The 16118-nt window shown below is 42.8% G+C and overlaps 1 protein-coding gene across 1 annotated transcript; it reads right to left on the bottom strand.

Annotated features, from left to right (window-relative positions):
- Positions 1-14809: 14809 nt before the first annotated feature.
- On the bottom strand, positions 14810-15659 carry LOC121521862 (cell cycle control protein 50A-like). Its single transcript, XM_041806041.1, is given in 2 exon segments — positions 14810-15452; positions 15454-15659. Coding segments are annotated over 2 exon segments (849 nt in total).
- Positions 15660-16118: the final 459 nt, after the last annotated feature.

The raw sequence follows: 16118 nt of genomic DNA, 5'->3' as shown, positions 1-16118 counted from the left end.
TTCAGCAAGGAGCTAGCTGTCTCTCTCCCTCCACACCGCCCTTATGACTGTGCGATTGATTTACTCCCCGGTTCGTCCCTGCCTTTTAGTCGCCTCTATAACCTCTCTGCCCCTAAGAAGTCTGCCATGGAGACTTACATTCACGACTCTCTAGCCACAGGTCTCATACGCCCCTCCTCGTCTCCTCTAGGGGCAGGATTCTTTTTTGTTAAAAGGAAGGACTCCACACTCGGCCCCTGTATAGACTTCAGAGGCCTCAATGACATCACAGTCAAAAATAAATACTCACTTCCCCTGATAGATCCCTCTTTCGAACCTCTCTGTTCTGCCCAGGTCTTCTCTAAACTAGATTTGAGAAACGCTTACCACCTTATCAGGATAAGGGAAGGGGACGAGTGGAAGACAGCATTTAAGACCCCCATCGGCCATTTTGAATACCAGGTCATGCCATTTGGTCACACTAACACCCCCGCAGTGTTTCAGGCTTTCATTAATGATGTGCTTAGGGTCATGTTAAATCGTTTTGTGTTTGTATATCTAGATGATATACTGATATTCTCTTGCTCACTTCAGGAGCACCAGCAACATGTCCGACTTGTTCTCCAGAGACTACTAGAGAATAGACTATATGTCAAGCCCGAGAAGTGTGAATTTCACACCCCTTCAGTGAGCTTTCTAGGTTTATTATCGCCCAAGGCCAGTTACAGCCAGACCCCGCCAAGATTAAGGCAGTGACAGAGTGGCCCACCCCTAGTAACCGTAAAGAACTCCAGTGCTTCCTAGGCTTTGCGAACTTCTATAGGAGGTTCATTAGAGTTTATAGTAGGGTGGCTGCTCCCCTCACTAGGCTCACATCCTCCAGTTCCCCCTATCGGTGGTCTCCTGAGGTGTCTGAGGCGTTCTCCTTGCTTAAGACTCTGTTCACTTCTGCTCCCGTCCTCAAACACCCTGACTCATCACTCCAATTCGTGGTTGAGGTGGACGCCTCTGAGACCGGAGCTGGGGCAGTACTATCTCAGAGACCCTAAGACCCAGAAGCTTCACCCGTGTGCCTTCTTCTCTCACCGGCTGTCTCCATCTGAAAGAAATTATGACGTTGGAAATAGAAAACTGCTGGCTGTGGTGTGGGCATTGCAGGAGTGGAGGCTCTGGCTGGAGGGCACGCAACATCCCTTCATCATTTGGACGGACCACAAGAACCTCGCCTCGCGTCCAAACTCACTTGTCATCCAGGTTTTCAGCGGACCCTCAGCTTCCTCCAGCAAAGCTTCTGGTGGCCTGGCATGACTAGAGACACCCGTGAGTTTGTGGCTGCTTGCTCCATCTGCGCCCGAGGTAAACCCTCCCATCAACCTCCTGCTGGCTTGCTGCGCCCCCTGTCCACTCCTGGTCGCCCCTGGTCCCACATCGCCTTGGACTTCGTCACCGGTCTTCCGCCCTCTGATGGAAACACCGTCATTCTCACTGTAGTGGATTGGTTTTCCAAGGGCGTCCATTACATCCCTGTCCCCAAGCTCCCCTCTGCCCTTGAGACTGCTCACCTGCTGATTCTCCATGTCTTCAGGCTTCATGGAATCCCTGTTGACCTTGTGTCGGACCGCGGACCCCAGTTTGTTTCTCGTGTGTGGAAGGAGTTCTGCAATGAGCTGGGCGCTACTGTTAGCCTGTCTTCTGGGTACCACCCGCAGAGTAACGGCCAGACGGAGAGAGCCAATCAAAGCTTGGAAGCTGCTCTATGTTGTGTTACTGCTCATCACCCTACCTCCTGGAGCTCTCATCTCCCCTGGGTTGAATATGCCCACAACTCCCTCACCTGCTCTGCTACCGGCATGTCCCCGTTCATATGTTTTGGCTACCAGCCCCCCCGTTTCCCGAGCAAGAAGCCTCCGTGTCTGTGCCCTCAGTGCAGCAACACCTTCAGCGCATCAGAGAGGTTTGGCGGACGGCTAAGGCTGCGCTCTCGTGCACGGCGGAGCGCAATAAAAGATTGGCTGACGCACACCGCACTCCTGCTCCTGAGTACCATCCGGGCCAGAAGGTTTGGCTTTCCTCCAAAGATCTACCCCTTGAAACCGAATCCAGAAAACTGACTCCTCGCTTCGTTGGACCATTTGAGATCACCAAAATCATCAATCCCTCCGCCGTACAGCTCAAACTACCCGAATCCATGAAGATCCACCCCACATTCCACGTGTCTTTGCTTAAACCTGTATCCTCCAGTGACCTAAGCCCTCTGACCGTTGCCCCTCCACCCCCCCCGGCTCATCGATGACCACCCCACCTTCACTGTCTCCAAAATCCTGGACGTTCGACCACGGGGCCACGGATACCAATATCTGGTCGATTGGGATGGGTATGGCCCGGAGGAGCGCTCCTGGATCTCCAGGAAGCTGATTTTGGACAACAATCTGTTGTGGGATTTCTACAGGGAGCACCCTGACAAGCCCGGCAGGACGCCAGGAGGCATCCATTGAGAGGGGGGTACTGTGGTGTTTTACTTTGTATAGTTCATTTTATTTTAGTTAACTTCCAGTTTCCGGAGGCTGTGACTGGCTGCTAACTTTCTTCTGCTCCTCCTGAGGCATCCACCTCGCCCCCCTGGTGCTGTGGAGAGATCACACCTGCGGCGAATCACTGATTAGAGATCACTACTTAAGACCTGCTGCAACTCTCTACAGCGCCTGAGTCTCGCCTTCCTTACCTCATGGTAAACGTCAGCTCCAGGCTCTTTCTCTTACAAGATCTTCCAGAGAAGTTCATCAGTGTTCTTTTGATGACAATTCTGAGTAATTTCCAGTGCTTGTGTTCTCCTGTGCTCACCTCTAACGTGCCTCTCCCTTCTCTTCCAGTGCCTCCTGCCCAGATCACCGCAGCCAGCTCCAGCACTCTCTCACCCTCTTGGACTCTTGGAATCCCCCCTCCCTTCCCTACTTACCTGCACAATAAAACAGTTAAAACTGCTTCTCCGTCTCTGCATCCTGGGTCCAACCACTACACAAACATAACAATGGGGTACTTTTAATAATGATATTGCTTCATTGTACCTTATATTTCTTGAAAAATATTTATTACAGTGCTCAGGATTGTTATTTTTTGGACCAAATAGTTAAATAAAGTTGTTCAGCAAGAAGCCATTGACTTGAGTGGTATACGTTTCAGAACTGTACGTTGTAATGAGGCCACTGTCACCACCGTCAGAGGGACTTTTACTTGTTTTAAACGAAAATCCCTACAATATGTTTCTTCAGTGCTTTTGAGTTATTGTAATAGTCTTTTTAAATACTAAATTATGTTTGTTAAATAAAAAAACATTACTTTTTCTATTCAGACTAAAAGTAAATGTTGTATGATGTTAGATCTTTTAAAGGAGTACACGTGAAACAGTATAAAAAATGAACAAAAGTGAATATTCAACATGTAACAGTGTATATGTGTACTAAGAATGCCGGATGATGATTTAAAAACTCTAAATACATATTAGACCAAATAAATAAAAAATAATTTGCTTTTTATTGTTCTGAAGATGTTGACAAAAACAAAGTAATAACCGGAAAAACACCTATTTTAAAACAAAAGTACAAAATGAGGAGATTGCACCGGTATATTGCTGAACAGCCAAGACTTTGGTCTATAATGATATACCTTCAGATTTTGTAATTTAACTTAGTTTTTATTTTCAAAATTAAAACCTGTTTTATCCAAATTCCCAAGAATCAGTAATTTTTAACATTAACATTAAAAAAAGATGTTTGAAAACTTTAAACTTGCTAAGATGTGGAAACATGATGATACAAAAACACACTTCAGAAAAAATAAATCTCTGCACACATAAAGAACACACACAGATCTACTGAAGCTCTCATTCTGAGCCTTCACCTCTAAAAAACACACAAACACTTCAATTCTGCTCTGAATGATTGAATACAGTACCTGGCACAGAGAGAAGAAAGAGAACCAATCCAGTCACTGCTGCTCTCACAGTCATGGCTGCTCCTCTTCTCCCTGTTTGACTTCAGAAATACAGAATAAGACCCTGGCAGAAGGACTGAACATGACCTGAGTCAATAAATAATCACATCAATAACTAAGTCTACTTACAACAGGGAGGAGACGTTTCCTCTGCAGCAAACGCTCCTCTGTGGTCTTCAGAATGAAGAAGTCAAGCTGTTAAAGTGAACCACTTCCTTCCCCTTTCAAATTACTAACATGCATGAAATTGGTGATTTTTGTTAAGGCCATATGAGGCCCTAATAATGCTGACTGACCACTGCTAGGTATGAAGATCAAATCTAGTATGTCCAGAAACATCTCAGTAACCAGAGGGATGATAGTGGACAGTAGGAAACTCTTCACTGACCTCCCTAACTGAAGGATTTCTTCCTCATCTACACCAAACTTCCTGTCCACCATCTTCCCTCTGGATGCTCCAGGACCTACACGGCTTGATCTTCATGGTCGCCCTCTTGAGATTCTTACTGAGCCCCTCTAGTAGCTTTGTTGTACATGGGACTGTTGTGGTCATTCCTGTCCTGGTTGGTGAAAGGTGAATCCCATCCTGCCATCATTTTCCTCCTAAAGCCAATCTGGAAGCTCTAAAAATAACCTCATCACCACTGTGAATGCTAGTAGGGCAGATAGTGCATCCTGCCATTAGATCAGTCACCACTGTTTGCTGGTAGGGCTTTTTGGTGGGACATGGAGAGGAGAGAGTAGGGTAGACAGAAGTGAGGCATTTGGTTGGAGCACTGAGGACTGGAGATGCCACATGACTGAGCTCAAATATAAAAGTCCTGCCCTCCCCAAACCTTTTCTGTGGGAGCTTTCCCACATGAATGTCAAATATACTCATGCGTCTGAGTCGATCTGACGTGTCAGGTTTGCTGTTTCCTGCTGACAGGGCTTTAAGTTTTCAACTTAAGTGTCCTTCAGTTCTCAACTGTAATCAGCTGAGTCCAAGCAACTCAGTTTGGCTTTTAGAGAGTTTTGATACTTTTTTTGGCTGAGCTTTGAAAAATAACTACTCTCTACTGAACTACATCAGGAACAATACACACATCAAAAGGAGGGGGTGGTTAGAGCGGTAGAGATAACTTGATGGCCTGAGGCAGGAAACCACAAACCCAGACACTTCTGCATGTATGAGTGAGAGAGGAAAATAGCTGCAGATATGAGTCAGACAAGTTTAAATGTTCCGTGTAACTGTTTAATTCTCAGTATCTATTCTGAAGCTCACACACACACACACACACACACACACACATACATGCAGTAGGCCCAGAAAAGAGGTGGACAGAGTGAAGGTACACAGGACATACAGTTTCCACACGTTTTTCTTTAGCCCTGGCTCCACTGGACCTGAACATCCTGTATGTAATACAAATGTGTAGGGGGGGTATAAACTGTGTGGCCATTTTTGTCCTCTTTAAACCACATCAGAATACCCAAGGCTGGAACACTGAGGGACCAGAAACATGAGAGGGACTCCACACAAGAAGATTAACACCATTCAAATGTTTTAGTCAGTGAAATAAAAGCATTGTTCATGAAAAACATTGGAGTGTTTTTAAGGAGCAAACCTCACAGGCATGTTTTGGAGACATCTGAGACCAATATAAACTAGTTTTAACAGGGTAAATATGTCCCCTTTAACTTCCATCTACCACACTGTTCTCCATATTTGCTACTAACTAGTACGGCCAGAAAATAATAATAATAATAATAATTAATAATAATAATAATATCTTGAGTTTATATAGTGCCTTTCAAGAAACCCAAAGACGCTTTACAGGAACACATAGACATGGACAAACTATGTGAGGGGTAGGATGAGTGTAAGGGGTGTTTTAGTGAAGACTGTAGGCTGTGGTGAACAGGTGGTGCTTGAGACGTTTTTTGAAAATGTCCAGAGATGGAGCGCTATGGTTGTCTGCAGGAAGAGAAAACAGGGATGAGTGATAAAATGGCAGGATCCAGTCCTGGAAGATCTCAGTATCCAGAGGAAAGTGGAGTAGAAGTGTTGGGGAGAGGAGGAAGTAATCTGTCAGTGAAGAGTTCAGGGAGCTGACTGCAGTTTGGTTTAGTTTCCACTCCACTCTCCACCTGTCCTCTACATACTGAGATGCTCCTTCACTTAGTCGGCTTGATTTTCAGACCAGCCCAGTAAACATCAGTCAGCAGTATTAGAGCCTTCTCTGGCTTTAAAAGAAATGACTGCTTAAAGTTAGCCATTATGCTTATTAAAGGTGTGAAAGGGGAAGGAAGTGGTTCACTTCTACAGCCTGACTTCTTCCTCCAGATGACCACAGAGGATCGTTTGCTGCAGAGTGAACATCTCCTCCCTGTTGTAAGTAGACTTAGTTATTGATGTGATCATTTATTGACTCAGGTCATGTTCAGTCCTTCTGCCAGGGTCTTATTCTGTATTTCTGAAGTCAGACAGGGAGAAGAGGAGCAGCCATGACTGTGAGAGCAGCAGTGACTGGATTGGTTCTCTCCCTTCTCTCTGTGCCAGGTACTGTATTCAATCATTCATTCAGAGCAGAATTCAACTATTATTAACGGAGATGACTGAATGAGGCATTATATAGATCTGTGTGTTTCCTGCATGTGTGCAGTGATGTTTTTCTGAAGTGTGTTTTTGTATCATCATGTTTGCAGCTCTTAGCTTAGTACAAAGCATCTTTTTAGACATAATGAAGACATATCAAGTGTATTCTTGCATTCAGAGCAGTTCTCTATAACTGGAGCTGCAGTGGTGCATGTAAAACATCCAGTAATATAAGGTTATAAAAGTCTGCACTTCCTGTAGAAGAGAAAAAGAACATGTACTAATAAGGGGAACCTTTGCCAAAGCAAAACAACCAATGAGAGCAAGCAGAAGAAGCAGTGTCACCAGACTGATCATACGTACTTTCACCGCTGACAACCAGAAACACAGCTGTCCTGAGATTTTCCCTTGTATGATTTTTGCTGCACCTGTAACGCATCCCAGGGCAGCCTGTGGTGGCGGGACAGCGAAAGGATACCAACAGATATCCCTGTTTGTTTTTCTGAAGTCACGTGATCACCTGAGGTTGTTGGCAGGTGTGTGGTCTCCAGAGATCCCACAGTCTGGCTGAGTTGTCTAGTGTATTCATTCAGAGGATTACAGGTGAAAAATCGTGGGCCGCAGGTGGCTGAATGGTTTAAGGCATGCCCCATGTACATGGTCAGCCCGGGTTCAAACACAACCTGGGTTTAAATCCACATGTCTCTCTTGTCCCTGTTTTTGATTCTGTCCACTGTCCTCCTCTATCAACAAAGGCATTAAAAGCCAAAAAATGAATGTTTCAAAAGATGAAAAATAGTTTGAAATTGTCCTGATGTCTGTGGTCTCTCACGGTTTTAAAGTGGTGAAGATTTTAAAATCATCTAATGTGTGGCTGGCCTAAGTCAGTCATCTGCCCCGCTTTCATCAATTCAAAAGTAAAGTTTAGATTGAACTAGGGATGCAGGGTATTATCGGCAGTATAGAGGTATTGGCCGATAATAGCTTAAAAAGTTAAATATCGTATCAGCCGATAATGTGACGTCATAATTAAGCATGATGATGCCGGATATGCGCCAACAACAAACTCAACATGTCAGAGCTGTACCATGATTAGCCACCAGATGCCGCCATTCTGACAGCATGATCGAATTCACAACAGTAGCTGGGTTTCCATTTCACTTGGAAATGCACAAAATCGAAATAGCGCAATAAAAAACTGGTAATGGAAACACCTGAATTTAAAAAAAACCCCCTAAAATATCGCTAAAAAGTTTTTATGCTTTCATGAGGAGGTTTTTTTAGGCGTTTCGATATAGAAGTATATCCCAAAAGTGTGATGGAAATACTTTTTCCGCATTTACAAGTCACAGGACGTGACGTACGGCGTCACATGACCAGTCACTCCGAGACAACATGATGCGGTTCGTGTGGACAGAAGAAGAGACGAGACTTTTCTTAACATCATACTTCTACCCTTATACGTGGCTTTTGCCACACTTACAGACTTTACCTCTGAACTATCATCCGTAGCCTTCGTCTTTTGTTCAAAAATATCAAGGCAACCACCGTACATGTAACCAAAACCGTACCAACATGCAACAGGTTTTGAGCGTCAAGCTTCCCTGCAGCGGATTCATGCGAGATGAGATTTTACGAGAATTGCAAGGCCTATGCCCAGAACTCCCTTCAGTGGAAACGCATTCAAAGCGCAATTGTATTTAGTCAAAATTTAAGAAATATCACTTTTATTTTGCAAAAAACTGTAATGGAAACCAAGCTATTGTCTGTGAACCTCCCTCCTCCACTTCTTTGTGGCGCATGCTTTAAATGCTCTGAAGCATTTGTCCTTATGAAGTCCTCAGTTGCCGTGTTATCAAATTGCATGACTCCATCCCCTCTTTTCGCTAAATCACGCTTAGATGTTCGGCTGCATGTGTTCAGACAGCATCTTCTTTTCCCTCCAAGTGAATTCAGTACAGCATCTTGTATTGCTTGATAGTTTTTGTATTCTTGAGGGATGTTTTGTCCTTCTTCCCCTTCATGTTGAAGCAGGCCATTGGAGAACTTCATGGACTCTGTCCTTATGGTCCAACATGAGCTAGTTGCTGCAGCTGTTGGGAACAAAATGGAAAAAAAAAAAAGGAAAAGAAAAACATTTTACTGACACAACTCAAGGATCACAGTGCAGGAAGTAAGAATTAAACATGTATTTCTTCATTTCAGTGTCAAAATCTTAGATGTTAGATCTCAGAATGCTTTGCAGGACCCACAGTGTCCCTCCATCCTGTTAAAGCGTTGTTTAAATGGGCTGCTTTATTGGAACAGCTCCATGTCGGTGCATGATCAGAGCTCACTGTGGGCTGTATGTGTGTTAATCAGTGATAACATCATCAAAGGGCCAGAGCTGCTGTTGCCATGGTAATTAATGCCAGCACGGTCACGCATCACTGATCACAGAGAGCACCGGTGCTCATCATCAGTTACACCTGTGACAGCTTTGGGTGATTTTGCTTGTGAACACAGTGTCTTGCTCCTCTCTGTGTGCCAAAACCATATCATTAAACGGATTTCAGCATGAGCATCTGCAGACTTTGAATGAACAGTGATGTTATTTTGGTGTTGATTGTGCAAGAAATGAGGTCAGGGGAGCTATCTAAAAAAGGGCTTCTTTCTGAGTCTGAAGACCAAAGTCTCAGAATCAATAACATTGCAGCAGATGATAATAATAATGATAATAATAATATCTGGAGTTTATATAGAGCCTTTCAAGAAACCCAAGGATGTTTTACAAGAAACACATAAGACATGGACAAACTATGTGATGGGTAGGATGGATGTGAGGGCTGGTTTAGTGAAGACTGTGTGCTGTGGTGAACAGGTGGTGCTTGAGATGTTTTTTGAAAATGTCCAGAGATGGAGCGCTCAGATGTCTGCAGGCAGAGTATTCCAGAGGGTGGGAGCTGCAGAACTGAAGGCTCTGTCTCCAAAGGTTCAGAGTTTGGTTTTGGGCATGGAAAGTAGGCCAGTGTCTGAAGACTGAAGGTTGCGGGATGGTGTGTATGGATGGAAGAGATCAGAAAGGTACTGAGGAGCCAGAGCATGGAGAGATTTTTATGTGAGGAGGAGGATTTTGTAGTTGATGCAGGACTTGATTGAGAGCCAGTGAAGGTGGATGAGGGTCGGAGTGATGTGTTTCCAGGGTCTAGTGCGGGTGAGAACTCTAGCAGTAGAGTTTTGGACGTACTGGAACCTGTCCAGGGTTTTGCTGGGTACCCCAGACAGGACTCCATTACAGTAGTCCAGGTGGGAGGTTATGAAGGAGTGAATGAATGTTTCCGCCACAGGGTTAGGAAGTGATGGTCTGAGTCTGGAGATGTTATTGAGGTGATAGAAGGTGGATTTGGTGACGGATGAAGATTTATAGAGTCTGGGAGACAGTTGGTCCTGTTACGCCCAAAGTGTGCATGCTATCGCTCTGGTTCTTGGTTTGACTGTAGCAGGACAAGATTTTCTCTGTTTTGATATCAATTTTATGTGTGTGGTGTTAGATTTGTTGCCGTAGTCGCGAGTTGTTTGCAAAATTGTCAGTTGATGTTTCAGCTCTCCCATCCTCTAGGATGATATCATCCACTCTAGCAGGGCAATTTTTAATCATTTTCAGTTAACACACAGGAGTTTTGAAGACTCGCCTATCAAAAACCGTAAACCCCATCATCATACCAAAAACATTCCTGAAGACAGGATAAAAATACCTGCTTTTTAAAGCTTCAGTGATCTGTGTAGGTGAAAGTATGGCGAAGCATTAGTGGTGGTGAAAAACCCTATTTTTGTTGTTTCTTCGTCCTTCTCTCCATTCATTTCTTAAGGTTTTTTTTTTTTGCAGTTTTTTACGAATAACTCTGCAAAAAATTTGCAAATCTCTTAGAAAAGTCATAACACAGCGATGGGGAACAAACCACACATTTTGATGTATAATTTGCAGGGGTTTTCTCAAAGCCCTAGGTGGAGTAGCTTGCCGAAATTTTGTCCGGAAGATGAAGAAAAAAAGAAACACAGCAGAAGAACAATTGGCCTATGGCTAAGCCACGCCCCCTCCACTCACTCGGACAAACAATGAACATTCACGTACAGGCGCTATTGCAGTTGTCACAGTAGGAGACATTTCACAAGAGGCCACTGATGATTTTTGGAGACAGAAAGATCACATATCATCTAGAAGTCACCAAAAGAGTCTAAACTATGCACTGGAGGGATATATTCATCATTTTATTGTTGAGAAGGTCGATAAAAAGCTTCAGTTACAAGCCAAAATTTACAGGTCCTAGTGCAAACATGATAAACCGCATCTCGTTGCCATCACAATCTCAGACCACAAGATAGAGGATCAGCATCAAAGAGCCACTGAAGTTAAGGTTTTTGGCTCAGAATATGAGAAAAATATAACGGCCTTTTTACCATCTTTACCAAGAGTGTCTCTCTTAGTTTGGTGCTACAGTATTTACACTGAATCATTCAGCATAACATTTGCCATCTCGGCTATTACAGATAAGTTCATGAAGCTAAGCTCCAGATGTTAACATTAGTTTAAGTAGAGCCCTTTGGACAACAGCTAACAATGATGTACGATCACCAAAGTACAAAAACTAGAACAAAAAATGCCAATGAACTCCCAACAAACAACAGGACATCATGAACATCGCAGCTAGGAGCTAACGTTAGGCTAACTTTAGCTAACGTTAGAGATGTTAAAGTTAACTTTATATTTCTTTCCAACAAAGTGACAATATGCTGCCTCAAATATGATGTTGGCTTACCTTAGAACGGATGTAGACATCCTTGTTAATTTTATTCACGCTAAGTTGATGTTGTGGTCTACCGCGCAACTTTATCCAAAGAGAACACTTTTCTTGGTTTAAATGTGGCTTAGAAAAGGGTAAAAAATACACTCCATTGCCCAGCCTCTCAGGATACCTTGAGTTGGAGTCGCATGTACCCCATGAACACTGTTTGACCATTTTTAAACGTAAAATCTCAAAAGAACCTCATAAAACCGGACATTTCCTATTCATTTCAATGGACGTCCAGGCAGCAGATGTCCGAGTGTATTGGAGTGGATATACGCACTGTGATTGGCTCATTGCGTTTGAGAGCGGGATTTAGCCCTGGATCAATAGGGGTTCAGGGCTTTGCCATGAGCCACTTATAAATTTAATGACATTGCACATAATACACAATGAAATTTTGCTTACAGCAACACAAGAAAAAACAGCATAAGACAGAAAATATAATACTGTAGAATAAGTATGAAGTTGGTAAAGTAAATTGCACAGGTAATAAATAAATTTCACAGGTTAAAGGGCATAGATAAAGATAAAAATAAGACCTAGTGAGGTTAATTGTACAGTATATTGCACTGTAAATATATAGATTATGAGACACAGAAGCTATATTGCACTTGTCCATCTGGGTGTGTGTGTTATACCAGTGCTGTTCATCAGGTGAGTGTATGTATGTTTATTGAATATGGTGTGTGTTTGTGTTTGAGAAGTGAGTCCACAGATGTTGGAAATAAAGTTCTGCATGTTTATCTTTAAAGTTACATTACATAGAACTGGAGTTTAGAGTTAAAGTTTATAATTGGAAATAATTCTTTAACAAAAAGTAAAATGTGTGGTTCTGGAGAGATTTAAAGTGTTTTTATACTGCTGTGTGTACATGAGCTAGAGTTCATAAGTACTTTGTAATCATCCAGGACTTTTTTTTTTTTTTTTAACAACTATCACAGAGTTTCAGCTAGACTTTTTTTTTTGTCTGTGGACAAAATGATGTTAGCCCTCAAGAATTTCATCCATTTAGAAAATCTACCAGACCTTTACTTGAACATTGTTTTTCTGCATTTACCAGCAGCAAAACACATTGTTAAGACCCAGTGTGTTGGGGACAAGGGAGGTAACATAAAACCAGTCACAGTTGGTAAAATCAAGTCATTTATTACAAAAGTAAAATTGTGTTTAACAAAGGTAAAATAAAAAGACCACTGAGTGCTGCTCAACTAACAACCAAATCAAACAGAATCTAAACTAGTGTTTAAGAACTACCTGACTACTCAGTGAAAACAAAACATTAATCTAACTAACTACACTAACTGACCAAATCTAACAACAAAAGAACAGCACCCCTAAACCTAGTGTGACTGAACAAACATAACAAAATCTACATATAAGTGTGTGTGCCTAAAACTAAACTATTTTCTGACCCAGTGCTTCAACAAACAGAATTACAAAACAAGCTCTAAGGACAACTAAACAGATTTCTAACACAAAGAGGCACAGTGGCGAGCTCCAACACAAAACGAAGCTGCAGGGACTGAACGGTGGACAAGCTTTTGTAGCTGGAGCTTCTCGGGTGCACCTCTCTGATTGGCTGATTGGTTCCCTGCTGCAATCAGGCTTCTCCAGCAGCAGCTGAATCAAATCAAGCCTGAACAAACATGACGATTGTGAGCTGTTCCTTACACACATGCAGTCAGTTGCACAACATACTCAGCTTAGCTTCACATTAGCACTGTTAGCTCTAAGTTAGCACATTAGCCCCTACCATAACTCAGCAGCTTACTACATCCAAACACCATCCTCCACTGAAAACTCCAACTAATCACCCAAACAACCAACCAGTGCTCTGTTGACTAGACACAGGGCTTGACATTTACACTCACTAACAAGCCAAACACACACTAAAAACTCCTGTGTTAAAACCAACCCAATTTGGGTTGTTTTTAACCCAACCTTGGGGTAAAAAGTGACCAGCACTTTCCTGGATTAAATTTAACCAGGAAAAATGGGTTGAATAGTCAACCCAATAGTTGGGTATATTAACTACAGTTCTGGGTTATTTATCACAGGATGTTGGGTTTGGAGGAAGGGGGGGAAACCTGTTTTTTTCTGGGTCATTTTCTAGTTTCATTTTGTGGTGAACAGTGTTAAGGTTAAGGATTGGCTCCCAAATAAGTAGGAGAATGAGTTTGGCAAGCTCTTATACGGGAAACATGAGCAGGGACTATTTATTCTTAACTAACCTTTATATGGTAACAGTATCTTGTATTTCTTTAAAATTCTTAGCCAGTGAAACAGTTACATACAGACATGGTGGTCTGCAACATTAACCCCCTCACTCATGGTGTCAAATGTTTAAAAAAAAATAAAAAATAAATAAATAAATAAAAACTTCTCACTAAAAACATGAACTAATAAACTAAACATGCATAATTACAACTTTGCAATGAACATGAACATTAAAAAAATTATGCATGATTAGTTTATTATTAGTTGATGTTTTTCGTGAGAAGTGTTTTTTGAAGTGTGACACCATGAGTGAGGGGGTCAATGTTGCAGACCACACTGTGTGTATGTGAGTGTATCTGTGGTTTAGCATAGACACTAACTGATTGTGCTTCCTGTACAAGAACTTGTCAAAGGCATCTAGCTTGTCTGTGAGGTGTTCCTCATCACCGCTAACCACAGTATGACACTAGAGAAGTACTCACAAAATGTAGACTTCCACCATTGGACCCATCTCCTAACAGTGAATTCTGTTAAAGCATTACTAAATCCTGACAGTGATCTGGGTTTCCAACTACTCTCTCGCTGTTGGGGTGGAGACACAGTGAGGCAGAGCATTGGCTTCACCATGTGTGAAAGCCAATAGAGGCGTTGCCTGCTGGTGCCAATAGATGCACGGACAGTCTCACCCATGAGACTAGAACTAAACATACTAAGTTATCTCAGTTTAACATGATCATTGCATTGCATTCAGCTGAATAGTACAAGCAAAGTGCGTGTGTGCAAGATGGCAAGAGGCGGAAGGAGGGATGCCGCAAGGGACATGAGTGAAGGGGTGTTAACCCAGAGTATGGGTTACTCTGATATGTTAACCCAGAAATATATATATATATATATATATATATATATATTTTTTTTTTTTTTTTTCTTTTTTTTTTTTGTGAGTATCCCATCCTAAATTATGGGTAATCTGAGAGAGTAGAGAGGTATGTCAAAATAAAAATAAAATGTTCTTTTGAAGTCAAGGTATGACATTCTTAGCAGCTGTTTGCACACAGACTGTAAAATCATTCTTTGATGAGACCCGGCTGTCCTTACACGAGCACACAAGAGACAATGACAGAGACCAGTGTATTCACGCTGAAATCAACAAGCAGTCCACAACAGACCTTTCAGGGTCACCCGTGCATGCAGAGGCAGGAAAATGCAACACAGGAAAAATTTAGTTTGGAATATCTGCACTGCTGTTGTGGGTGTCATATTTGTGGTGAATGATGAGCAGAACCACACCCAGGAAGAAGCAGATAGAGCCCACAGTGATGTAGGCAATGCCAAGGAAGGGGTTCTTCCCTCCCAGCCAGGAAATAGTGCTCAGGATCATCCGCTTGCGACCATCAAAGCTGAGCACAGGGTAATTGTATGTGATGTCCAACACATGTTGGCCGCTGAGTAGAGTGGGGGTTGTGCTTGACTTCTTCTGGATGATGCCATAGAGCTTGTGAAAGGTGGGCAAAGCAGCTGTGCGCATCCACACAATGAAGTCTTCATTGATAAAACCGTTGTTTTCATTATCTGCTGTGTCCAGCTCGTACACTGGCTTCCTCCAGTTCACTGGCTTGGTTGTGCCTTGGTTACAGTGAGGTTGGCGTCCTCCAGGATTCCTGAATTTCACATGCTTGTCTGTCCACCACGCAATGCCCTTCTTTACCAGAAGAATTTGGTTTTTGGTGCCATTCATATCAATATGATATAGATCAAGTGTGTCATTGAAAAGGCTGTTAGTTATGGCACCACATGGAGCAATGGGTACTCCCTCACTGGTACGGTATGGTTCACATTCCTTGCTGGGGTTCGTCAAGGCAGAGCAACAGGTCGATACTGATGGGGATGAAGATCAGTCCGATAACGAAGAAAGCGGGCAGCACAGTACCTGCTGTTAGGATGGGCTGCCACGCTGGTAGTCTCTGCTGTTTAAACGCTGTGTTGTCTGGCTTTTTACTTTTCACAACCCCAGTGTTCGAAGCGCCCGAGTGATGTCCATCCTCTTCCTTAGTGTTGTAGCTTGACGCCATCATGGCTACAATCCGCTTCAAGCAAAACTAATCTACTGTGGTTGACAGCTGACGGCCTCTCGCTAATCCCGCATGGAAAACCAGCGGAATAAAGGTTAAACAAGACCTTTTTATCAATTAAAGGATGGCATATATCCTATATCCCAGCTAAATACTTATCCGTACTCATTGTAACAGTAGTAGTATTTTTTTCTGTCATTTATCTCATCCCAGAAGAAGAAGCTGGAAGTTTTTTACCCAAAAATAAAATTAACTCAAGCAACCCAGAAATTGGAATTACCCTTTCAACCAGAAAGGGGTTAATTTCTGATAATCAACACAGAAATATAACCCAACCCCAGCAACTCAGGAATTGTGTTGATTAAATAACACAGGAGTTTTTAGTGTGTACGGGCAGATCTCTGCCATGGCAGGTAACAGAGTGACCCCAACCAGCCACAATGGCAGTTTAAATTTATC

This window comes from Cheilinus undulatus, linkage group 2 (assembly GCF_018320785.1).
Source record: "Cheilinus undulatus linkage group 2, ASM1832078v1, whole genome shotgun sequence".
Classification (NCBI taxonomy): domain Eukaryota; kingdom Metazoa; phylum Chordata; class Actinopteri; order Labriformes; family Labridae; genus Cheilinus; species Cheilinus undulatus.
Note: the sequence above shows the minus strand (reverse complement) of the source record. Positions and strands in the feature narration are given on the sequence as shown.